At 46.9% G+C, this 25,391-nt stretch overlaps 1 protein-coding gene across 1 annotated transcript in view; it reads right to left on the bottom strand.

Annotated features, from left to right (window-relative positions):
• ZNRF3 (zinc and ring finger 3) overlaps positions 1-21,144 on the bottom strand; it is a 148,455-nt gene extending 127,311 nt beyond the window's left edge. Inside the window, exon 1 of the mRNA XM_068563441.1 lies at positions 20,625-21,144. Within this exon, the coding sequence (XP_068419542.1) occupies positions 20,625-20,927 (303 nt within the window). The 5' untranslated portion in view covers positions 20,928-21,144. The remainder of the gene's footprint in view (positions 1-20,624) is intronic.
• Positions 21,145-25,391: the final 4,247 nt, after the last annotated feature.

The raw sequence follows: 25,391 nt of genomic DNA on the forward strand, positions 1-25,391 counted from the left end.
CACAGAAGACGGCACTGCGTTACCTCACCTTTCCCCTTACTACCTTTCAGACCCAAAGTCTAACAGAGAAACTGAGGCTCCCGGGCACAAACCAGATTTCATTAAATTCATTGCGTAAATGAGGAAAGTACATGAGCCAGAGGAAGGCCTTTTCTTCTTTTTGCTGAACATTTCCAGGAACATAAGCATATGGACCTGATTTGCATAATCATCCTATACCAGCAAGAGCAAATTTTAGTTTGATTATTTTCTGAGAAAATCAGTACAAGTGAAAACCGTCCTGGTCTAGAGGTAGAGTCCACAGCAGGGCAGTGAACAAGGCCAACAGGAAGGCCCCAGGACGGTCGAGGCTAAGAGGCTGTCGGCTCCTAGGTGCTGCCCATCCCCAAAGGGCAAGTTTCCACAGACTTAAGACCAGGAAGGGCTTCAGAGTTTGGGAAAGTGGTTCAAAACCAAAAAAGCTTCTGCAGGCAAGGGTGCCTAAAAAGCCCAACTGAGACACGAGGCCTGGCCTGGGAACCCATGGTCTCTACTCGACCATTACCTTCATCTTTGCTCCCTGCCCAGACAGCTCTAATCCCCAATTACAAACACCCAAACTGCAAGCACAGGTCCTATCACTGTATCATCAATGCAGGCTTTCCCCTCCTTGAGCAAAACCACACTGCGTCCGACTGACTGTGCAAGCGGCAGTCCAACTGAGCCGGAGGAAGCGGTGAGATGTGGAATGGCTTTTGCTCCTAGTTTTGACAACCAGAGTGGGGGCAGACACACCCCATAGGACATGGGGCAAGTGGATGGTCCATAAGTATTGTTAGAAAACATAAACATCGCCACATTCAGGCCCCAGGGGGACTAATTCAACCCTCTTGGACTTCTTTCTGTCCAAATGTGTTAGTGATGCCCACTTCTCCCCTCCAAAACAGCCTTGCACACTACCCAACACTGCTTGGAGATGTGCTTCCAGACACTACTGCCTTATCCTTATCCATGGCTGGAGTGTACTGGGGACCAAGGACAAAAGGACGCCACCAAGATGCCCAAGAGAAGGTAACTAAACATCGAGGGTTGTTGGGGGTTCTTTGGAAAGAAATCGGCTTTGCTCAATTCTCATGGACACTACGGAGCTGACCTGCAGCAAATTTCAGTCGCATGCTGTCTTCTCTCTCTCATTCACCCTTCTTCCAAACCCTCCTCCTAAATCAATCAGTGCTTGATTTAGCTGAATATAAGCTACTTTAATGTGAAGTTAAGCATGCTATTTAAAGAAAGCATGGGTACCAACAATGCTGAATAGATTTGACCCACCCTGGTGGTACCTTCAAACAGAGCCAGGTAAAAAATTAACATTATGTTCATGGTCCAAAAGTAGTTAGATCATCATCTTAGCTTCAAATCAACAGTGTATTTAGAAAACACCCACCTCCCACTGAAAGCTCGCTAACTCTACGAGAAAGGCACAGAAATGACCTTAAATCTATTTTAGAAAAAAGGCTTATTTGGTTTCTTAAAGTATATAGAAGACAATACCAACTGCCTTTCAACTGTATCTTTTGTTCAATTGTACTACTTGTTAAAAATATTTAACATATTTGGTTAAATATGTTATCAATCAACTCAACAAATGAAAGTTATGAACCATCCACTCTGGACCACGCACACGGTGGTTAGTTAAAAAGTTCTCCTGCACAACCATCCCCGCGGCTTGTGAAGGGGTGGGGAGGTGAAGAATGGGACCTATGTTTCCAGACAGCCAATGACAGAGACAATGAAACTAAGCAGAGAAACAAGCTACAGTGCCGGTAATCAAATCCGAATATGGCACTGGGTTGGAACACCAAATCAAAGCAAAATCTTATCAACAAAATCCCCACGGAACCAGACCATGAGAAGGCACGGACACCATCTGGGCACTGTGAGGAACAAAAGGATCACCACCTGCTCCCTCGGCAAGTCACTTGTACATTCTCAAGGACAGTACCGTTTTCATGTATGAGAGACCGGGAAAATTAGATAAGGTTAAAATAACAGTTGAAGGATAACACAAAGCCATAAGAGATAAACTGTCAAATGCCCATTTGGCACCTTAGGATTTCATGTGAAAATGACTTCTGGAAATTTTTCTCCAGGTGGCAATTAACATTTTAACTCAAATTCCCCCAAGGGAAAGGGAAATTTCAGGAGGGGGAGGGGAGTGTGACTCAAAGCTCTGCCTCGCACACACGGCAAGCACTCAATCCGCATCTGCTGAATGAAAGGAAGACAGAAAACCAAGCCGGTGGCTCTGTCCTGGGCCCGTGCTAAGCACTAGCACATCTCTGCTGCAGCTACCACGTTCACCTGCTTTACCTGACTGTCCTTCCAGCAGGACTGTGAATTCCTTGAGGGTGATGATTCTATAGCAGCAAAGCCACGGGTACTACATGTATTAAGCACTTACTGGATGCCTTACATATATTATCTCATTTAATCCTCACAATCCTTTGGAGGTACAAGCTATACTGCCCCATGTCAGAGATGAGGAAACAGTAGTTCAGGGAGGTTGGGTGACCTGGCCAAGGTCACAGAGCTGGCAGTGGCAGAGCCGGGATGCAAATGCTGGCCTGACTCCAGGACCCTTCTCTCCACTACTGTGCCCCTTACGTGGCAAGAGTCTGGTCAACTCTGAACTCTCAGAATGCAACTCACAGCTGATGTTAGATGTAAAAGGTTTTTAGACGTAAGAGATCAGCAGACCGCCATCGGATTTACCCACCTCAGACTACCTTATGGTGAGGCTGGAAACACAGTCCTGCGCTCCAGGCCAGCTTCTCCGCTCACTAGTTGTGTTAAACCTCTCTGCACCTTGGTGTCCTCATCTAGAAACACAGGGATGGAACCTCTTATCGCTCAGAATGGTCCTGAGGATCTAGTAGGACCAACGATGTAAAGCTCCAAGGACAGTGTCTGACAGTATTCATTCATTCAAATATTTCACCAACCACCTATGTGACCTTCAGCCCCAAAAACCTTCCATATAGGAGGAGGCAGAGCCAGCAGCGATGAAGGCAGCCACGGAAAGGTTCCAGGCCCGGGTAAGAGACAGCAGCTGAGAGGTAATAAAAAAAGCTTAGATTGTTTCACAAGCAGAATGTTTACCCAGAGTCCAGGCTGGAGAAACCACTGTCCTCTGTCCTGTCATTTGATTTGATTGGTACAAAGTTTCCTTTTCCTTTTCCTTAATGGTTTAACAAATCTACATCACAGCTCTGTTTTTCCCATTCCTGAGTCTGAAGTCGACGATTCTCTATTACTTTCGGCCAGGAAGTCCAGCAAAGCCAAATGGAGCAAGCCTGCAATGATCAGAACAGAGTTCTGTCTATCTGTATTTCCTGCCCCAGCTACAACAGTCTCTGCCAAAGTTACATCATAAATCATAACTTGCTGAGGCCCGGTCAAGACGCACAGGCAGAGTAGGACAGCGCAGCCTGATCATCCATAAAGAGACACCTTCACACACGTTGCCCAGGTCTCTGCATGGATCTAAAAGGTTTCAGGTCAGCCAGAGAGCAGATTCCTGAGACAAATCAGAAAAAACCTCAGTCTCTAGAAAGTCGAGGGACAAAGAGAAGCGCCTTAAGCAATCTCAAGCAGGCAGATGATACACAGAGGTAGCCTTTACCAAAGGAGCAAAAGGAAGAGTCAATCCTGTGTGTGTGAATGCAGCCAAAGAGCCTTCGCCAAAGCTGCAAAGGAAACAAAAATAAACTAACAGGATAAAAGGAAGGCTGTTGCATGAGGAAGAACTTTTGCTCCAGTTTGAAAAAAAAAAAGAGAGAGAGAGAGAAGAAAAGAAAAGAAAAAGAAAGCACACGCTGAAATGATCTAAAGCTGCCTATAAATATTTGGGAACATCAAAGGCGGTCCTGTTAAATTAAAAATGCTGTCACACAGATAGGAACTAGCCTCTAGCACTGCCAGCTTCAACATGTGAGCCTGTGATCTGAGGAGCGAGGGCTCAGCTCCTCGAGAAATCTGATTCACTAAAGAAAAAAGCGAACGAGCAGTTGAGTTTTAATAAGGGCATTAAATACCTTAGGAATGAGCTAATTAGAGTTTAACTCTTTCAAGACTGTCCGAGCTCTTAAGAATGCTGTAAAGTGAGCTCCCTCTAGAATCTAGTTAAATCGGTCTCGAAACCTGCAGTGTAAAAGAAAAATATTAAAATAGCACCTTAGGACTTCAAAGCTGGTAAATCCCACCAGGTCCGCTCAGAGGCCGAGTGAAGAGAAGGGAGGAGGCTGGCCCAGAATCGTTTTCAAGGTGAGGTTAGGTTGCTTGCTTATTTAGAGGCTTTTCTTTTTTCCAGTTTGGACTGGGTAAGAACGACCTCACTTCCTGATACCAGATGCATTCTACTTACCCTGTGAGTGGGCCCTTCACCTAAGACACTGCGAGGGTGTCGAGTGGAAGCCCTGACCTCGCTCGAGTGCCTCACGAGAAATTACAGCTGAGCCCCGCCAGGCACACTCAAGGTCACTGCAGGAAGTCACCAAGCAGTTTCCCTACACACGTTCAGGACAGGATCCTAAGGAAACCAGAAGAGTCCCCGTTTAAGAAAGTTCCATCAGGACGGCAGATCCTTTGAGGAGCAAGATTCTTTGGCCTTGAAGTAGAAAGAAGCGGTACCTCTTGGAGAAAGCAAGGAGAAAACACACCTGCACAGAAGGGAAAGGGGCATCTTTCCGTCATCTAGTCTCAGGAATGTGCGAGAAGGGGGTAGACAGAGATAGAAACTACCGTCTCCATTCAAGGAGAGGAATGCACTGCACAGCCTTGGCAGAGTGGGTGGGGGGAGTTATAAAAAAAACAAACAAACCCACAATGCACTCCTATCATTCCCATTTTTAGAAAAAGTCCATGTGCCTAACTTGGGGGGTTAAGATTAATACAGTATTTGCATTGGCATAATTGCACAGCGGATCAAATCAAGCATTGAAGTCACCTGTGCCTGCCACAGGTCCCACATAATTAGGCCCCCAGAGCACAGCCTTAGCACATCACAACATTCCACATGACCTGGCTGGATCCAGAGAAGCAAGCCACCACGCTGCTTCCCTTCAGAGCAGTCACGCCCATGTGCAGGCCAAGCGGCCTCAGGAACAACAGACAGGCTGGCCTAGAAACCCAGCCTCCTGTGCACTGGACTTGCAGTTCACACGCTTCTGTGTGTGTGTGTGTGTGTCTGTGTGTGTGTCTGTGTCTGTGTCTCTGTGTGTGTGTGTGTGTGTGTACGGGCCCAAGTGACAGAGCTCAGAGCCTGGACGGTGATCTAGCTGTAGCGCGCAGGGATGAGCAGATGGAGCTGCAGCAAACACCCCCCACACCACCCCCCCGCCCCCGCCCCCGCCCAGGACACAGAGCTGAAGGAGGGAACCAGGGATCAGCAAGGTGTGAACAGCCCCGGCCCCTCGCAGAGCGCTTCCAGGGGAGAAAGGACACACGTGCAAGTGGTCAGCACTGAGCATGTTGGAAATGATACCTACAATATGATCACTCCTCTTGTCAATGACTAGCATCTTTGGATTCTTTAACCTTGATAAACTACGACTTTAGAATAAAAATTTCCAGCCATTTGGGAACTACAACATAAGTGTTAGTATATGTGACGAACATTACGTAACTCTGTATTTTATTTTCTTCATCATCATCGTTATCATCACTAGACACAAAGAGTGTGGTGTGAGTAACTCAACTCCATTGTATAGATGAAGAAACTAAGACCCAGAGAGGCAAAGTCACCTTTCCACAGCAGGTAACTGGCAGAGTCGGGTCCAAGCCAAGGCAGTCTGGCTCCAGACTTGGTGCTCTGCTGCCTCTCCCATCAGCAAAGGAAATCCAGAACCACTTTGTTCTGCAAAATTTACAACACAGTTTAAGGAACCCGACAAACCTTGGGTGTCTGCATAGCAAAGGTGCAGACTCCTGCTTCTAATAGCCACACCAATGTCCCATGACACGGAAGTGCTGTCCCAACTCCTCCCAAATACAGTTGGTTCAAGGTTGTAACACAGAACTAAAGAGAACTTACACCCAAATCAGGTTATAGACAGAAAGTTAATTTTTAAGTTGGTTACTAGGAAGACATGTGTATCTTCTCCCATAAAATGGTGGTGCCATTTCTGCTCCACAAAAGGCCTATCCATTTAATTGTAATGCACCCAAGGCCTGAGGACCCCGCTCCAGTCAGCACAAAGCAAAAAAGCAGCCAAAGGAGATGTCAAGAATCCGTGTACTAAACTCCTTACTCACCTTGGTATCTTGTTTTTTAACGTTACACTCAATTCTGGCAAACGTGGTTCCCTGGTGTTCTAGGAATAGACTACAGAAATTAGAAGCGGCAAATCACAACTGCTGAGAGAGAAGCGCTGGAGAGGAGGGAACGACTTGCAGACAGGTGCCTCAAGCCTGCACAACTCTAGGGGGCGCCGTCCACTTCTGGAGTCATCCTAGATCCACATTATGGCAAACAGAAGCCAGGTATCTTAAGGAAGGGACAGCTTTTCCTAATTCACACAGAGGGACCCTTTGTGTTGGAGTGGGGAAATGTTAAAAGGTTGAGACACCAGCCCTGTGCTGAAGATGAGACAATCTACTGGGAAGTCACACAGGCGACTCCAAGTCAGCAAGCAACGATTAGATGTGTGGTCAGCATCTACTTCTGAAATAGTAAGTTTTCATTCAAAGGCAGGGACTTCCCTGGTGGCGCAGTGGTTAAGAATCCGCCTGTCAATGCAGGGGACGCGGGTTTGAGCCCTGGTCTGGGAGGATCCCACATGCTGCGGAGCAACAAAGCCCGTACACCACAACTACTGAGCCTGCGCTCTAGAGCCCGCGGGCCACAACTATTGAGCCTGTGTGACACAACTACTGAAGCCCGCGTGCCTAGAGCCCGTGCTCCACGAGAGAAGCCACCACAGTGAGAAGCCTGCGCACCACAACGAAGAGTAGCCCCCGCACACAGCAACGAGGATCCAACGCAGCCATAAATAAATAAATAAATAAATTTACAAAGGGGTGGGGTGCTTTCTTTTCTGTGGGATGAGCCTTGAGGACAGGCCCTCTACATCATGGGACTGCCTGAGCTACTGAAGCTGCACAAGCCCAGCCTCCAGTGGCTCGGGTCTCCTTCTGTAGAGGGGCTCTAAGACAGAGGATGGTGCCCAAGAGTCCCATCCCATCCTGCCATCCGGGGCTCCCATCTGGCTTACCAGGCCTGATCAATTCCCTTCTGGACCTTTCACTGCACAACCCCAAGCACCACAGAATTAATTATGCGGGATACCATATGCAAAGGGGTCGACAGAATTCCAGTGCTGGATGCCAAGACACATCACTCCTCTTCCTCTCTCAGCTCTTGAATGCCAAACCTTGAGAGCTGGGCATCCTAAGATCCCACTTATGGGTGATGGCACCTGCCACCATGGTCTTTGCTGAATATACACAATCAGGGAGGGAAGAGGATAAGCCTTCTTGAAATGGGAAGTAGGGAGGAATGAGGATAAGGAGCTGGGGAGGGGGAGTCCCCCAACCATCCCGCCTACTGTTCTTTCCCTTCCCCTCCCCCAATCAGCCATCACTGGATCAGAGTTACCAGAGGGCAAGGGATGTTGGCAGGAGGTGGGAGGGTTTGTAAATAGTAAGACACAGAAGATTCCTTATTTATCCTGCAGCAAGTAGGGAAGACATTCATACGTGAACTTAGACAAGTTTGCAAGAGGACAATTAAAACAGCCTTGCCTAAGTAAATTTTAAAAATTAATTATTAAGAAAATTAATGTCATGTGAGCATGTTGTAAGAATTCTAGAGTTTTCTACATCTTCTTGTAGGAACACATATACGGAATAATTTCACTTGGACTATTCAAAACTATTCTACCCCTATCCCATTGCTGTTTCAGAGCCTCCCCCTTCCAAAAACAAGGTTGGCATGGCAACCAGAGCACCAGTCACTGTGGTCCCTAACCACATCCGCCAGGGCCTGGCTTGCTTAAGACGTGTGCCAGCTCTGTTGTCTGTAGGGCACTCCTGGCCACAGCACACAGCAAGCTATAATCAAGTCAGAAACCATCGCATTCGTATAGAACTCGGCTCAACATAAATATTCATTAAATGTGAAATCCTACGGTGATGCAATGTTGAGACTGCAAATTTAAACGCAAGAGTCAGGAAATGCAAAAATTGCCTCTCGAACTTGAATCACTCATACGGTACATTTAATGCCAAGCAAGTTTATATGTGTCCTAGAGATTTAAACCTAATAACTCCAAAGTTTCAAAACTACACATTAGCTGTTCATTTAACTCCCTGAGTGAGGGTGACACTTACTGATGGGCACTGGAACATTTCCAGAGTGGACATGCCGTGAAAAGGCATGACAACCCTCTAGTACAAGTGAACTATAACACGCCATGGATAGACTCTGGAATATTCCTGGAGGCCCCAGCACCCATATAATAACCACTGTTCCACAACAAACAGCAACAATAACCAAAAAAAATTTCAACATGCCAACATGTACATAACAAAGCAATAACTTAATAATTCCCAAATGCTTATAGTGGGGCCCTTAAAGAGTAGAAAATCACATTCATTAAACTGAAATCTAAATTTCTTCCACTTGCAGTCTGCTGGTCTCTTTAGAAATACTACTGTAGTCCTTTAAAACTGCTTCCCATCCAGCACCTAAACACAGGCTCAGCCAGAACTTCCAAGGCTGGAGGGAGGGGGATCGAGGAAGCAATATGGTATAAATTTAAGTAAGGATGGGTCATTCTGGAACTACATGTAACTTTTACTATTCCCCAAAATGCCAGTTTTCTAAGTGACACCAAAATATTGTTCATATTTAAATAAAACATACCCCCTAAAAGCCTACTGTCAGGCTGAGATGTCTCTTCTCCAGCATGCTCTGAACACTGCACCCAGGCAGCCACACGCCAGCCTGGGAGGAGTCAGATGGTGCTACGTCCTGATCCCACCTCCTTTTTCCAGGCCTGGAGAACAGAGGCAAGGTGAAATTATTTTCAGAGTCTGGTCCATTCCCAACTACTTGGAATAGCCCTAGGACATACCCATGTCTTGTGAATTGTTTCTACAATCACAGAAAGCTCTCCCTCAAAAAGCCAAGTCTTCTTCTGGCTACACTAACATCTCCATCACTACCCTATCCCAAAGTATCATGATCTAGAGGAATTTCAGCTCAGTAAATATTTAAGAGTTTTACTGCAGGGCAATAGGGGGATGAGTAAGACACAAGCCCGCTCTGCTGGGAGCTGTGATTTTGTGGGGAAAAGAAAACAAAGAATAAGGTATTGAAGACCAGCTGAGAAGTGAAAAATGGAGTGCTTCAGTCGAAGGAACCCACCAGTAGAACTTTGAAACACTTGATGGGAAGAGCTGGAAGTTTGACCATAGGTGAAAGCATTGGGAGAGAGGATAGGAGGGTAGTGGGCAAAGGTGGGGGTCAGGAACGTGGAGGCGTAGAAACATATTCCCGCAGAAGGGCAATCCAAAACGAAGGGCACAGAGGGAGGAAAGCCCAGGACCCATTCAGGAAATAAGGGCGGGAACACACAGGACCCAGGCCCGCATCCCAGGCCATCTCTGTGCTCAGCTCGCTAGTAAACAGGATGGCACTGAAAGATTTTGATCATGGGAATGACAAGATCAGAGGTTACTTTGGAAAGATGAATCTGATGGGGAGGGGAAGAACTGCTGGGAGGAGTGAGACTGTGAGGCAGGGAGATGCTTAGGCAGCACCTGGCATGAAGCAGTAAGGTCAGCAAGGAAAGAACAAGTTCATTTCCTCTGACTTGGCCACAAGCTACCTTGATTTAAATTTTGAAATGGCTTTGCAAGTCAAGCTTGCAACATTGTTTACATGCCATTAGCTGCCTGCTTCCCACCTACTCCAAGACTGAGGCACTTTCTGAAAAGATGCCAAGTTGCTGAGTACCCATTGATGGTTCCAAAAATCGCATAAAGGTGCTGAACACACAATGTCAAATGCATTTAAGTAAAAGCATACAATAGGTACAAAGAAAAGCATTCTACGTCAAGTGTGGGACAAGCCTTGGCAACCGGGACAACCTGAACAGCAGACAGCCTTCTGGGTAGAATCCAGGGAAGGCGCTCCTAGCTGGGAGGATGAAACAAGATAATACGGGTGAAAGTTCATGGGGGCCCCTAAAGCATGTGGAAGATTTGCTGGAACCTGAGCATCAGAGAGGGATGCCGCTCTAGAAAGACCAGCACCTGGGAACACCAAGACCCGAGTTCTAACCCCAGCTCCTCTCGTGACCAAAGGCTTGAGGAACCTTCCCACAGTGCCCTCACTGTAAAAGGAGAGCAGAGCCACAGCATTCCAGGGTGCCCTCCAGCTCAATCAAGGACTCTCGCAGTCAAAAGAAACCAAGGAGCAAAAAGAGAGAAGGGACAAAGATCATAATGAAGGCACAGGCCAAATGGCTCTAGAAAATGAAAGCCCCTGTGTCAAAGTGAAGAGAACACTCTGGTCACCCTAGGGCCGGTGCAGCCCTCCCCGGTAGCAGAACTTGAGGCTCACATGGTCCGGTGAAGTGTCATAAAGCCACTAACGGCCATCTGACACGCAGATGGCCGAGAAAGGAGAGAACAGAGACCTGCCAAGCGCAACTTAAAAGCTTTCAGCTCCAGAACTTCCAGCGATAGAATGGATGGCAAATGTCAATGCCCACAGGGCCCAGGCACTGGTAGACACAGGATCGTTACAGTGTGCACAGCAAGCCGCAGCACTGCAACAGAGGCTTATAAACTGGGGCCTGTGTCCCATCTGAAGAGGGCAGCTGTTATTCCACTGGGGCAGGCTGTCGCCACGTGGGAATGTGGGCCCAACGTTGCCAGATCTTTTCATTTTTCAAGAAGAGCCAAAGCTCCAGATTATTATGTAAAATTTCTAGATTTTTTAACAGGGATCAAACAAAATAGCAGGAAGCCATTTTCAGCCCATGGGCCTGCTGTTTGGAGGCACCCTGACGGTCTGGTGCTTGGCTCTAATGCATCTCTGCCCACCACAAACTGACGGCGTCACTCTGAATGAGAGGACAGGGAAAGAGGGCAGAAAACATCAAGTGCAGCAGCACCCACCTGGGCCACAATCAGTTGCCACGGGATGTGCCGACAGCACAGTGGTCCCTCCCCTGAGGCCGCCTCTAGGCCTCGGAGCATGGCCATCTGCCTGGCCAGCCGATATGACCCTGCCCAGAACGCTAGGGTAGCAGCTCCTGGATTGTGCTCAGATACGCCTACAAGGGAGGGACCCAGGTACCACGCCAGGTACCTTCCCTTCGATGCAGACATTGGTCATAACTCAGATACTCATGGCAGAGGGAAAAAGCCAGTACTTTACCACTTACTAAGTGATAGGAATATATAGCCTTTCACTTTTATGAAATTGTTTTCTGATGTAGGTTTGTTTTTTTTTTTAAGCAACAGATACTACCCATTGTGAGTGGGGGGGTGTGGAAACACGTGTGCTGACCTGGTTGGGGAGTGTAAACTAGATCCACTCTTCTGCAGAGCAAACTGACAATACATAACAAGAGCATGAAAAACGTTTATACCTCTCGACCCAGTGGTCCCAATTCTAGAACTTGATTCTTTGAAGACAATCAAGAGACAGAGAAAAGATGTTCCTCACAGCATTACTTATAATAAAGAAAAACAAGACACTAAAAATGTTTCAGAGTATTTATTAGTAAGAGGAAAATAATTAAGGTACATGAAGGGTTATAAACACTATGTAATGCTTTTTCCAATTTTCTTAAAAATCCCTCCAAGCTCATAGGAAAAAAAGAAAGGAAATCTATACCAAAACACAAAAGGTTAACAGAGGTATGTGTAGGCAGCGGGACTGATTTTCTTTTTCATACTTTTCTGTATTTTCCAAGTATTCTACAATATGTATTATTTTTATGATTAAAAAATAAGTTAGATGATTTTTTTTTAAAGGAAAATTTTGGCCCTGACAAGAAGTAATGTAAAATGAATCTATTCTAACATTTTTGCCCAAATTGTATCAAAATACACCCAGGTCCTTAAGCAAGAGGGTCAGTGAGCTTTGTCTTCAAGTGACCCAAGTTCAATCCCAGCTCTGTGTCCTTCAGAAGCTTACTTACACTCTCAGCCCTGGTTTCCTCTGTTAAGTGCAGCTAATTCAACTGCCCAAATATGTATGGGAGAAATCATGAAAATGACATCTGTAAATCACAAACTGTATTGTGGGTGTATATGTTTCTTCTCTAGGCTGTATTCATGGTAAGAACTCAATAAATGTCTGCTGACAAGTTAGGGTACTCAGTTTAAGTAGAAAATCAAGTTTTAATTAAATTCTTACAGCACTGAATGGCTTCCCGTACACACACCTAATCGAGCACCACCCCTACTCTCCTATTTTTAAAATGCAGCAGCTTCTACACCAGGAGACCAGAAGTCCCCATTCCAACATAAATTCCCCCGTGAAACTTCTAGAATCATCAAAGTCTGTTTTCACCAAATCAGCTCTACACACTGAGTTTCTAAACAACAATAACAGACTGGCTGCTGGGGAAAGAAGGGGGTTAATATCAAGTCTTACAACACATCTTAAGGGTAATAAAAATAAAACGCTCTCCCTTGAACCACAATAGGCCAGCTGACCTCATTCTCTTCACACTATCATGAGTCAACAGAGCCGCTAAAAGTCAGATTTTAAAACATCTCATTCAAGCTGCAAATGGAACAAAGAACCTCTACTCTTTACGGCCTCCCCATCCTGTTTGACAGGTATAAAGGCACGTCTCCACGAAGGGGTTATCAGCTTTAACCTCAAAGGTAGGTAAAAATGAGTCAGAAAGGGCCAGAAGGCGCAAATCCATGTACTGTGTCATTACAGACGTTTTTCTTCAGAATGGGCTGCCCAGGCCTACACGTAGCACCTGGGCCAGGCGTACCCTCAGTATCCCATAGGTGTGTTTCACCAGAGGACCTGTGGTTGGCACGCTGTCTGCCCCCTCCACTCAGCTGCCTGCAGGCAAGGCCAGTGTCTCACTCATCCCCACCTGCCGCCTCACCCCGCACAGGGTCTGGGGGACAGAAGGCAGCAATGAATGCCTGTCCACTGCGGAAATGCAGACCTATGGGAAGGTTTAACAGCCAGGAGGATGGCATGAGCAGGGAGAAGCCACAGCTTTAGGTTCTTACAATCTTTTAAATCAAATTTCAAATCACAGGGAACATACAGACTGTAAAGTAAGAAAGGCGATGGACACAGGATGGGGCCTCTTTGGAGAAAGCCATGCAGGCTCCGAAATGGCTCTAAAAAGCTGGCCACAGGAAGGAGGTGTGTCTCACGTCAGAAATCCCTTTAAATGCCAGAGCGCCATGGCCATTCCAACTTTCCCAAAGCCAAAAAACAACGGACGTGCCACGGAGCGACAGTTGTGTACTCAAGTCACTGGTCCCTCTTCCCAACCTTGGCAGAATGGCTCTTTGTGGAAAAAACAAGGTAGAATGAGACTGTGTGATTAAAAAAAGAAGAAAGAGAGAAAAGGGGAGGGAAGGAAGGGAGGGAGAGAGGGAGGGAGGGAGAGAAGAGATCTCTAAGAGCAGAGGGTTTTCTGAGTTGAAGTTACAGACTCATTTCTTGGTCCATCAGTCTGGATTACTGACTCTAAATTCCACCATCAGCTGCCATAATATCATCCCAAGCAGAAGAAAGTGCCAAGTGAAGCAGTCTTGTAAAAACAGAAATGGCTTAGATCACACAGACCTGGGTTTGAATCTGATCCCTGCTACCGACCTGCTCAGTGACTTTACCTCTCTGAGCTTAGTTTCTTCATCTGAAAACCCGGGGCATCCCATTTACCTCGTCCGTTAAGTGTAAGCACAGCACTGTGCCCAAGGCCTGGCATGCAGAAGCATATGATCATTACTACCTATTTTTAAAAGCTCTGACAGAGGAAAACTGAGCGACTCAAAATGTAAATTAAAGGAGAAAAGCAACCACTTAAACCCAATGTGCAGATTTAGAAGGTCTGGCTTTCCCCAATTATACACCTCATCATAAAGCACGCTTCTCTATTGGCTCTCCCTGGCCCACTCAGCCGAGGTGCAGCCGAGGATGACATGAAGGCCCAAGCCTGGAAGTCAGGAGACCCAGACAGTTCTCCAAGGTCATCTCTACCTCACCACATGGCCCTGGCCCTTCACTTCTTTGGACCTTGGTCTCCTTATTGAACACATTAAAGGGCTGAGTCTGGTTCTTCAGATTATTAAGATGGATTTAAAAGTCATTTTTGTCATGAACTGCAAATCCGCATCGTCCAGACATGGGAAACGCCATCAAGAAGCAAAGTTTTCACATGACATGTATTCAGGTTAATGATGATTCTGAATACCAAACCTTTATAGTTATTCCCGGGGACACTAGGGCTTGGCTGTGAACTATTCTCCATGTGTCTGTCCATCCGTAACAGCTGTCCACATTAGGGCTTTCTCAATAATCAGTGTTTTACCACGAAAAGCACGCCTTCAGACCTTTATGTCAGGTACCCTGCCCCTGAACATGTGCACACACACAGGTCACTTTCATACAACCTGGTATTATAATATCAGTGGGTCCACCAGAACCATTCTTTGCATCTAATCAAGCAAGTTTCTGTAAATAACAACCAAAAAGGAAAGCTAATCCCAGAATGTATAGCCAAAGCAAATGACGTTGTTCTCATCAATTAATCCAAGCCCATTAAGACCCACTGCCTGCCTGGTGTCCACTCTGAATCCATCATTCATTCACTAATAGTGAGTGTCTGCTAAGCAGCAAGCACCGGGGACCCAGGGATGAACAAAAGCAAACAGGTCTGTGCCCAGGTCCACAAGGAAGATGTAAGGAGTTGCTCTTAAGGCATTTCAACATCGACGGACACTCCGTTTCATCTTCCAGTGAATTACTGCAAAGGCACACACATCTGCACTTCGCACTCTCACACCCTGCATTGAGCCTCACCTTCTTGCCCTTCACCAGCTAAATGCAGAAAATTCTTTTTTTAACTTAAGTATAAAGTATAGTTCCAGGTACACAACACAGTGATTCGATATTAAATGCACAAAATTCTTGGAGTGACTATCTTCTCACTTCTCCCAAGGATGATGCATTTAACTACTATCAGATAGATGCACAGGAGAGAAGTTAATCCATTAGAGACAATGGATGCCTTCAGGACCAAGGGCTCTATTGTGTAGGGAAACCCAGTTGGGAAGAATTATCATTTATCCATACATGTCTGGCTCTATAAGGGACTGTTAACTCCAGAAGACAACAGCAATACAGTATCTGGTACAGAATAGGGCTTTGGTAGAAATCTATCAAATGAACATGCTCGATGGAGACACATAAACCTGTAGACCTCTCTACAACTCACGCCACTCAAATCCTCAGTGATGCACTACTTGATGACAGGTACTAGGTGAGTGCTTCTCTTTTTCCTCTTGGAGAGGAGGGGCATCACAGAACCCACCAAGGGGAAAAATTATGTATCTTCTCAGGAAAATTAAAGTGCACATACACGGGATTGTGTGTATAATTTCAGGGGTTCACAGGCCCTCTCTGGAAGTCTGTGTCCCTCGGGTTACGAACCCCTATGCTAGACTGTTAAAAATTAGACTTGGGACTTCCCTGGCGGTCCAGTGGTAAAGAATCCACCTTCCAATGCAGGGGACACGGGTTCAATCCCTAGTCGGGGAACTAAGATCCCACATGCCGTGGGGCAACTAAGCCTGCGCGCCACAACTACTGAGCCCGTGCATCCTGGAGCCCCAGCGCCACAACTAGAGAGAAACCCGCACCACAGCTAGAGAGAAGCCCACACACCACAACGAAGAGCCCGCAACGCAATGAAAGATCCCACATGCCTCAACGAAGATCCCGCATGCTGCAACTAAGACCAATGCAGCCAAAAAAATAAAATTAAATAAATAAAATAAATAATTTTAAAAATTAAAAAAAAAATTAGACTTGAATTAACGTCAAGACCTAGCCGGCTAAGTCCTATTTATTTGGCGATAATAGGAAGCAAGGGGCCAGAAAGACCTGGGTTTCAACCCAGGTTTTATCATGCGCTAGATGTGTGAGGTTGAATAAGTCAAATCGCCTTTCTCAACCTGTTTCCTCATCTGTGAAATGGGTTAACAACAGTTGTTGATTCCGTGTTAAAGTAATGATTAGATGAGCAAACACATGACGTGCTTGGCACAGTGCCCGGTACAAAATAAATGCTCCTAAATGGAAGCCATCACCACCCTCTCTAGTCTCCAGACCCCACACTTACCTCCCACTCCCATTTTCATCTCCATACAGAGCTGTATTAGTAACCCCCAGGGCATCTCAGAGAACAAGACAGAAAATAAGAGCCCCTAAGAATTTACAAGGTCACAAAACACAGCCCTAATGTTTTTCCCAAAATCAAATGCTTGGTTTTAACCTATGAAGGCCCTTCTGACAAGACAGTCAGCAGTCCCTTTTTGTGTAAATCCAGGTCAGCTGTCAGCACGCAATTGTTCTATTAGGCCAAGTCAATTTTTAGAGGCAGGCCTGTTAAGTTAACTTAAAATGGAGATGAAAAGAAAGTGTTTGATCAAACGCTAAACTGCAGAAACAAACTGACAGGGAAACAAGGCAGAGGAATTAGTTTCCTAAAATTATTCTCTCTGATACCCTTAGTTAACACTGGCTATTTAAAGACCTCACTCAGCCTTTCTAACCCACCACTCAGCTCTCCTCTCACCCCTCATGGCTAAAGGCACTGGCTTAGTGATTTTTTTTTTTTTTTAATAAATGTATTTATTTTTGGCTGCGTTGGCTCCTCGTTGCTGTGAGCGGGCCTTCTCTAGTTGCAGCGAGCGGGGACTACTCTTCCTTGCAGTGCGCGGGCGTCTCACTGCAGTGGCTTCTCTTGTTGCGGAGCACGGGCTCTAGGCGCACGGGCTTCAGTAGTTGTAGCACGCAGGCTCAGTAGTTGTGGCTCGCGGGCTCTAGAGCGCAGGCTCAGTAGTTGTGGCACACGGGCTTAGTTGCTCTGTGGCATGTGGGATCTTCACGAACCAGGGATCAAACCCGCATCCCCTGCACTGGCAGGCGGATTCTTAACCACTGCACCAGGGAAGTCCCACTGGCTTAGTTCTTAAATGTTCTCAGCAAGCTCTGCTTTCAAGACCATTCAACACTTAACCCAGGATCCACAGAGGCCGATTTTAAAGTTACACAAAACCTACCATTCAGATTTCTTCTACAAATGAATTTCTCAAGCATTTCCAAATATCTGACTTCAAGAGGGGAAAAGATGCATTTCCACTTTGAAACAATCTTTCACCTCTATGCAAATTTTCTTTGTTTGCTTAACCAATCCACATACCCCTAGCCAGTGTTTAATTGGGCCTTTATTTAACATCACTAACCATGTGAGTTGAACAACCAAGTCTCAAAGTTTCAGATAAGGATCTCATTAATAGCAACAAATTGGTTCAAAGATGAAATATGTATCAATATGTCTAAGAACCCTTTAAAGTTCCACACTTCAGAACTATGGGAGAAGTGTAATTACTTCCTCCATCATTCACACTGTATGCTTGACACTTAAAAGCAAATGGGCTTTAATACTGTATGAATAAATAAGATAATAAAAGTAATGAATAGCATTTCACAGCGACACATTGTTTCCACAACTTTCACAGATGAAGATGTCAAAAAAAAAAAAAAAAATCTCTCTTTTTCCAGAGCACACTGATGACCTTGGGAAAGTTATTTAAGCCTAAAATGCACAAGGAGAGAACCAAGACTCCTGTGACTAATCCCAAGGTTTGAATACCTCTCTCTCTCTCTCTCTCACTCACACAGACAGACACACACACACAAACACACACACACACCTTTCTTAACCAGGCCTCCCCCTACTCCAACTCATGCAGATGAATGAACAGGTACTCTAATTAGGAGTATCTGGGCAAACCAGACTATGATAAGGTATCTACTCTATAAACATACACACACACATACTTCAATTGCATACAACAGGGAGGGGAAAAAATCAGTGATACAAACCAATTTCCTATCTTAGAATTCTTAAAGGAGAGAGTCTCCCAAAACGGTTCTTTTCTCCCCTAAAGCATGAACAACAGAGCTGCGGAATCCCACGGGAAATAACAAAAGCAATCCTATAAGGGCTACTATTTAGGTTCCGTTAAAGGAAAATGAACTCTGCTCTGAAGACCATAAAATATTAAATAGCAAATTATGCAGTTTTTTCAAGATAGTAAATAGAAGGAGGCTTGAAAAGTTCAACAAGGGCACTTAGAAAACCTGATTAATGTGAAGCTGAACACCAATTTGTTTCTTGTACATTCTCATTTCTCACGCAAAATGTGACGTTCCCTCTCAGCAGTCCTAAAACATCAGCTTTCCTTACAAAAACCTTCTTCAGGGCTAACGGGCCACACCAGTTCCTTCACTCATGCCAGCCTCTGTACACACACAGCCCTAGAAGCCACGCTGAGCTCCTTCTGTGCACACGGAGAGGTTTGGCAAGTAGGCCTCACAATAAAGTTATCAAAGATATAGAGTGAGAACACCAAGAAATGACTATTCAGACAGCTCAGATAAACTCACCAGCGTTACTGCAGTTATAAGGGAATTAAGGACACCTATTAGTGATTGCTTAACAGGTAAACTTATTAAATACCATTTAAGTCATCTTTCTTTACTTAGCAACTGTTGACTTTTTTTTTTGGCGAGGCTAATGGACTACAAAGGAGTTAGATAAGCACTTCAAAAAGTTTTAAAAGAGAATAGATTCCTTCTGCCAAATTCACACATTATCTCTCCACTCACAAGGATAAAATAGTTACAAATGGTGTGTTTAAACTGCTAATTTTGTATTAAATGGTGAACCCCAGATTATCTCCAAAGCACAGCACTACTCATAACGGATAGCTCGCCAGACAAACTACCAGGGAGAAAGAGTACAAGTTAAAAAACACTGCAGATAAAAATCGCAAACTTCAAAAGTCTCCTTCAAAAAGTGAAGTGCCACGTTAAAACATCTTTTCTCTTAGAAGGCTGTAAATCAAATATTTTCTACAGGCATCAGGCCACAGTGAAAGCCTCAAAGAGAAACAAGGAGTCACAACGAGTAAGCTTTAAGGTTCAAACTGTGCTTGAAGGTTGCGAATGAAATGTGTAGGAATCTTCAGCACACCATGGTCTCTAAATCTTATAAAGACTGTAATTATAACATTATACAAAAAAAATGTCCAAAATCCTTTAACATATATGTAGTCACAGAACTCAAACAACATGTGTTTTCCCTTCTATTCATCCTGCAGAAGTTTAAGATAGGGATGTAAGGACACACCTCTAAGGGCCAAGCTGCAGGGCTCCCTGTTCTAACCATGCAGGGCTTTGAGTCTGCACCAGGAGAGGGGAAAGGAAAGGCTGCTTGCAGTTATTCCACTCGGTCCCCCTCTCTTCATTCATAACTCATCCAAGAGTGAAGTGCAGAAGGCCCAAAGCTTAGAGCCCTGCAGCCAACTCTTCTCCCCCAAAAGGTTCAAAGACAAGCCAACCGTTTCAAATCGCCCCCTTCCCAGGCACGCATATTAACCGCAGTAAGTGCGCTGGCTGTCTACTAACAAGTTGATAAAATCATAGCCCCGAAGCAGGAAGGCATCTACCCAGTTCACCATCTGCAGGGGCTTGGGCTCAGAGTTCCTCCTCGAAAGAGCGGGGTCAGCTTAAAGCTAGCTCTCCCTAGCCTTTGGAATGCACACCTCTTTCATCTGGAGCAAGGTGGAGGCCCTGTCAGTGAGCGACCCCGTCTCCCGATTTGCAGGCCCTCTGCAGAAGTCCTTGGCCGAGGTGCGGGCAGGCTGCCTCCCTCCCACCCTCTGTAATCTGAGGCACGCAGCGAGGGCTGCCTGCTTCGTCCACTCCAGGGCACCCGCGATCCCCACTCCTCGGCGGGCTCCCGCTGCTCTCCTCCCGCCGCTGCTTGTCCAGAACCCCACAGGAGGGTCAGCGCCCAGGTGAGGCTGGCGGCAGGTTCCAGGGGAGAACCTGATGCTGTGCAGCCCCTCAGACAAGGCTGGCTACTCCCCAAAAGAACATGCACGGGTGGGAAGGACAGCCTGCGACCTGGAACAAGCCACCCCATCCTTCATCACTTATCTTTCCGAAGTTGGCATTCAACAGGTAGTTCCCGGGACTTCCACCTGAGGCAAACCGAAAGCCCCAACGGCCCGAGGCGGCTGCCCCAACGTGGGTGCCCGGACCCGGGGTCCCCCTCCCGCTCCCCGGACCCACAGGAGGCCGAGCCCCCACGTGCGCTCGCCCCCCGCAGCGGCGCCCTGGAGGCCGCGTCCCGCCCGCCAGCCAGGGAGGGATGCCGCTGGCCTCCTCGCCGCCCCTCCCGCCCGCCCGCCCGCCAGCCCGCCAGCCCGCGGCGGGGTCGGCGGGCGCAGCCCCCGGAGCCATCTTGTGGCGGCGGCGGCGCGGGGCCCGGGCGGCGGGCAGCTACCTGCACAATCTCGCCCTCCGCGCTGAGCGTGGCCCCGGCCCGCGAGAAGCGGCCCGTGAGGCCGGTGGTGTAGGTGGTGTAGTCGCCGCTCGGGCTCGACTCGAACAGCACCACCTCCACGAACGCCGTCTCCTTGGCCCGCGCCGCGCCGGGCCCCGCGGCCGCCAGCAACAGCCCGAGCAGCAGCGGCAGCGGCGGCGGCGGCGGCAGGCGGCGGCCGCGGGGGCAGCGGGGGCGGCGGCGGAGGCGGCGGCGGCGGCGGCGGCCCGGGGCCCCTGGGCGCCCGCCCGAGCGCGGCCTCATGGTCCTGCGGCGGGAGGGCGCGGAGGGCGGGCGCGGCCGGGCATAGTCGCGGGCCGGCGGAGTACCAAGCGCGGGCGGACGCCTCACAGCCCCATCGCGGCGGCGGCGGCGGCGGCTTTGTGGGTCGCAGGCTCTGCTCGGCTCCCCCGGGCGTCGCGCCGCGGCCCTTTCATCTGCTCCACGTGAGGGGTTATCCCCGCCCCGGCAACGTCGTGACCCGCTCTCCCCTCCCTCTCAGCGCTCAACCGCCTCTGCAGCCGGGGGGAGCGGGAAGGCGGGGCGGGCGCGCCTGCGGCGGGGGCGGGGCCGGATGGCCGGGCACGCCCCCGTGTTCGCTCCGCCCCTCACCCCAGCCCCGCCTCTCGTCCGCCGTCTGCGCTCCTCCCCTTGCTGTAGCCCCGCCCACCGCCCACCGTCTCGCTCCGCCCCCTCATCCTCGCTCCGCCCCCACGCTCTAGCTCCACCCCCTTGGGTCGAGCTCCGCCCCCACCGCGCTCCGCCCTCCGCGGCAGACATTTCTCCTCGCGGTTGCTGAAGTTCGGCGGGAATGGGGACCGCATCCTGCTCTGGGCTGTTGTGCGTCCTCTATGGAGACCCCACGCCTCCTGCTCCCATGCAAGATTTAGATTCTTGTCCTTCCTGGCTCCCCCGCCCCAATCTGCAGTTCCTGGGAGCGGAGCCACCGCACCTGGTCCTCCACCCCCATCCCCACCCCCACCCCCACCCCCAGGATCGAACGGGAACGACTCCGGCGGTCTGGGGAGGTGTGCCGCTGGGCCATGACGGGGCGTGTCCGGGTCTTGCACTGGTGTCGCTTAGACAATTACTCTCAACTGTGTGTGTAGGAGCGGGGCGGGGGTGAGAAAGCCATTAAGTTATTTGGACTCTGATGGAAATAATCTGCAGCCCCGGAGGCTGTAACTGAAACATCCCCCTCGACAGAAGTTCTGAAACTTTGATTGTCTCCTGTGCAGGAGTCCAGAGGATTCCAACACCATCGCACTTTATGCGCAGAGGATAGATGCTAAATTATCATACCTAAGACACGTGCTCCAGGGCCCAGGGGTTCCCAGTCACCCAAAAGATAAACTTTGAATTCTCTTTGGAACATGCCTTTTCCTTCCTCACCTATTCCTCTCTGAGAATCGAACCTTCTTTCAAAATCCAGATTCAATTCCCATTTCCTCCGTGGAGTCTTCCCTGTATGACCAGAATGACTTTGTTCAGATATTTGCAAATAATTGGTTAGGATGATCTGCTTCTACTTGCTACCACACCCAAAATATTAAAAAGAAAAGAAAACTCATTGCGAATTGTCTTGGGTAAACAACTTACCAAGGTTACAATTTAAAGTAGAAAAAATATGGAATAGAAAATACACTTGAAAAAAACCCACAGGTCTGTGTTGCCGCATTTGGACCACCCAGAGCTACTGCTCAGGAGGGAGGCACCTGGAAAAGCAAGGTTTTGAGTATGGTGGCTTTTTAGTTTCTCCAGAACCAAGCCTAACCAGTGCTGACTGGACTGGGCAACATCAGTCCTGACAATGGGCTCCCTCTACATGGCACAGTCCAGTCCTTAACAGGGAGGTCCATCACTACAGCCCATCCATGACACTCTGCAATATTTAAAATTCAAGGTCACCATCAACTGATGAATGGATAAACAAAATGTGGTATATCCATACAATGGCATATTATTCTTCAAGGAATGAAGTACTGATGCCTGCTACAACATGGATGAACCTTGAAAACATGCTGAGTGAAAGAAGCCAGTCACAAAGGACCACATAGTACATGATTCCATTTATATGAAATGTCCAAAATAGGCAAATCTACAGAGACAGAAAGTAGATTAGTGGTTACCAGGGACCGGGGGGAGGCAGGAATGGGTAGTGACTGCTAATGGGTTTCTTCTGGGAGTGATGAAAATGTTCCAGAATTAGATAATGGTGATGGTTGCACAACTCTGTAAATACACTAAAAACTACTGAATTGTACACTTTAAAAGGATGAGTTTAATGGTATGAGCATTATATCTCAGTACAGTTGCAGTTGTTCAACAAATACAAAGTCATTAGTGGTCTTTTTCATGCAAACATACACATAACACACAAGATACTATGTAAGGATATTCTGTGTTCTTTGAAGTCTTAGTTCAAATCTCACACCCTCAGCAAAAACAGTATGCCCCCTGTCCCCCCAATCCCAACTTCCTTTGGCCTGCTCATCCCCCCACCCCGTAGCATTTATCACCTCCGAACATACTAAATAATTTGCTTATTTATTTTTGTCTCTTCTCCATGCCCCATAAACACACATGCTGGAGAACAAACTCTATAATGGCAAGGATCTTGTCTTGTTCACTGACTTAGGCTGAGGCTGCCTGGCCCAGAGTCCACACTCAATATAAATATTTGTTGCATGAATTAATGACTAAATGAATGAGTGATAAGCTCATTGTTGTGTAACCCTCTCATTTTGCAGGCATTTGGGGCAGCTTGTTAACAGCTGTTTAGGAGCACTGGGCTTCATGGAACCAAAATAAAGTCTGAACATGGAGAAGAGCAACAGTCTTTCCCTCAGGGACTGTGATGAAAACCCAGTGAAGGGTCAAAAAAGAAACCGGTTCAGATGTTTTTAAATCTGCTTAAAGAAAGGTACAGTTAATAAGACACAGATCATCAACACAGAGGTAATATGATTCATCTCAGCAGTGTAAAGCTGTTTAGAAATGGAGGTGTTTACTGAGTAATGAAATGTCACCAAAATCTGCTGGACAGTAAGGGAAGATAGAAGATAACTTCAAATAAGAGGGAAGACACATAGGCCAGGAGCAAGGGCTGGATCAGCGAGCTGGATCGAATGATAGCAGTGAAGAGAAGCAATGCACATTCACTATCCTTCAAGGCACATCCCTAATCATCCCGAGTATAACTTACCTTGTTCCTTTCTCTACTTACCAGACACAGCTCAGATGAAAATAATGGAGAACAGGTGCATCAGCATCAGTTAAAGCTGCCAGCCAGACCTTGAACAAATCTCACTGACTTAGGCCAGAAACCACACAAAGCTTCAGGAAATTTTCTGCCATCAAAGTTCTATTTACATGACCAAATAGCGAAGTTTGGGGATTTCAGATCCATAAAACATATGCTTTAGTACCTAAAGAGACTGTATCTGTTATAGAGAACAGACTTGTGGTTGCCAGGGGGGAGGTGGGGAGGGGAGGGAAGGAATGGGAGTTTGGGATTAGCAGAGGCAAACTATTATATATGGGATGGATAAACAACAAGGTCCTATTGTATAGCACAGAGAACTGTATTCAATATCCTGTGACAAACCATAATAGAAAAGAATATGAAAAAGAATATATATATGTATATATTACTGAGTCACTGCTGTACGTAAGAAATTAACACAACATTGTAAATCAACTATGCTTCAATAAAATTTTTAAAAAAGAGAGAGACTGTATCTGCTTAAATCAAAACAGACATGGGTATTCACAGCAGTATTGTCTCCCCTCCCCCTAACCCCAAGCCTTGGCGTGCGGGATCTTAGTTCAACAACCAGGGACCAGGGATCAAACCCACGTCCCCTGCAGTGGAAGAGTGGAAACACAGATTCTTAACCACTGGACCACAGGAAGTCCCACAGCCATATTGCTTTTAATAATAAAAGACAGGAAACAGTCTAAATGCTTATCAATAGGGGATTAGTTAAATAAATTCTTTTATGATACATCCATTTATTATATCATGGAACACATATTAAATAGTCATTAAAAAGAATGAAGAAGCATTCTATGAACTTACATAGAATGATCTCCAATATATATTGCCCAGTGAAGAAGATGTGCATATGGTATTCTACAATGGAGGGGGGTGGTGAGGAGGCAACAGATACGTGAGGTATGAACTTGCAAACATGAACAATGTGTGGAAGAAGCTATAAGAAATGAATAAATGGTTGCCTCTGGAGGCATCTGGGTGACTGGGAGGCAGGGAAAGGAGGGAGACGTACTCTTCCCTGTATACCCTTTGAACGTATTGAATTTGTTCCCTGCACATATATTACCTATTCAAAGGTAACAAAATAAAATAGAGCAACCAACCCGCTAAGTCAACAGATAACATTCATTTTCCATATGCAAACATATTCATTCAATAAACCTTATTTAAAAAAAATTTTTTTGAAAGTCTTTACTGAATTTGTTAAAATATTGCTTCTGTTTTATGTTTTGGCTTTTGGCCGCAAGGCATGTGGGATCTTAGCTCCCTGACCAGGGATCGAATCTGTACCCCCTGCATTGGAAGGCGAAGTCTTAACCACTGGACCACCAGGGAAGTCCCCTCAAAAAACTATATTGAACACCTTCTACGTGCCACTGGAATGTGAAATGGGATTGGCCTACAGTTATGGAAGGTGTTAGCATTAGTGGAATCTAAGTAATGGGAACACG

The sequence above is a fragment of the Eschrichtius robustus genome, chromosome 14, assembly GCF_028021215.1.
Source record: "Eschrichtius robustus isolate mEscRob2 chromosome 14, mEscRob2.pri, whole genome shotgun sequence".
Taxonomy (NCBI): domain Eukaryota; kingdom Metazoa; phylum Chordata; class Mammalia; order Artiodactyla; family Eschrichtiidae; genus Eschrichtius; species Eschrichtius robustus.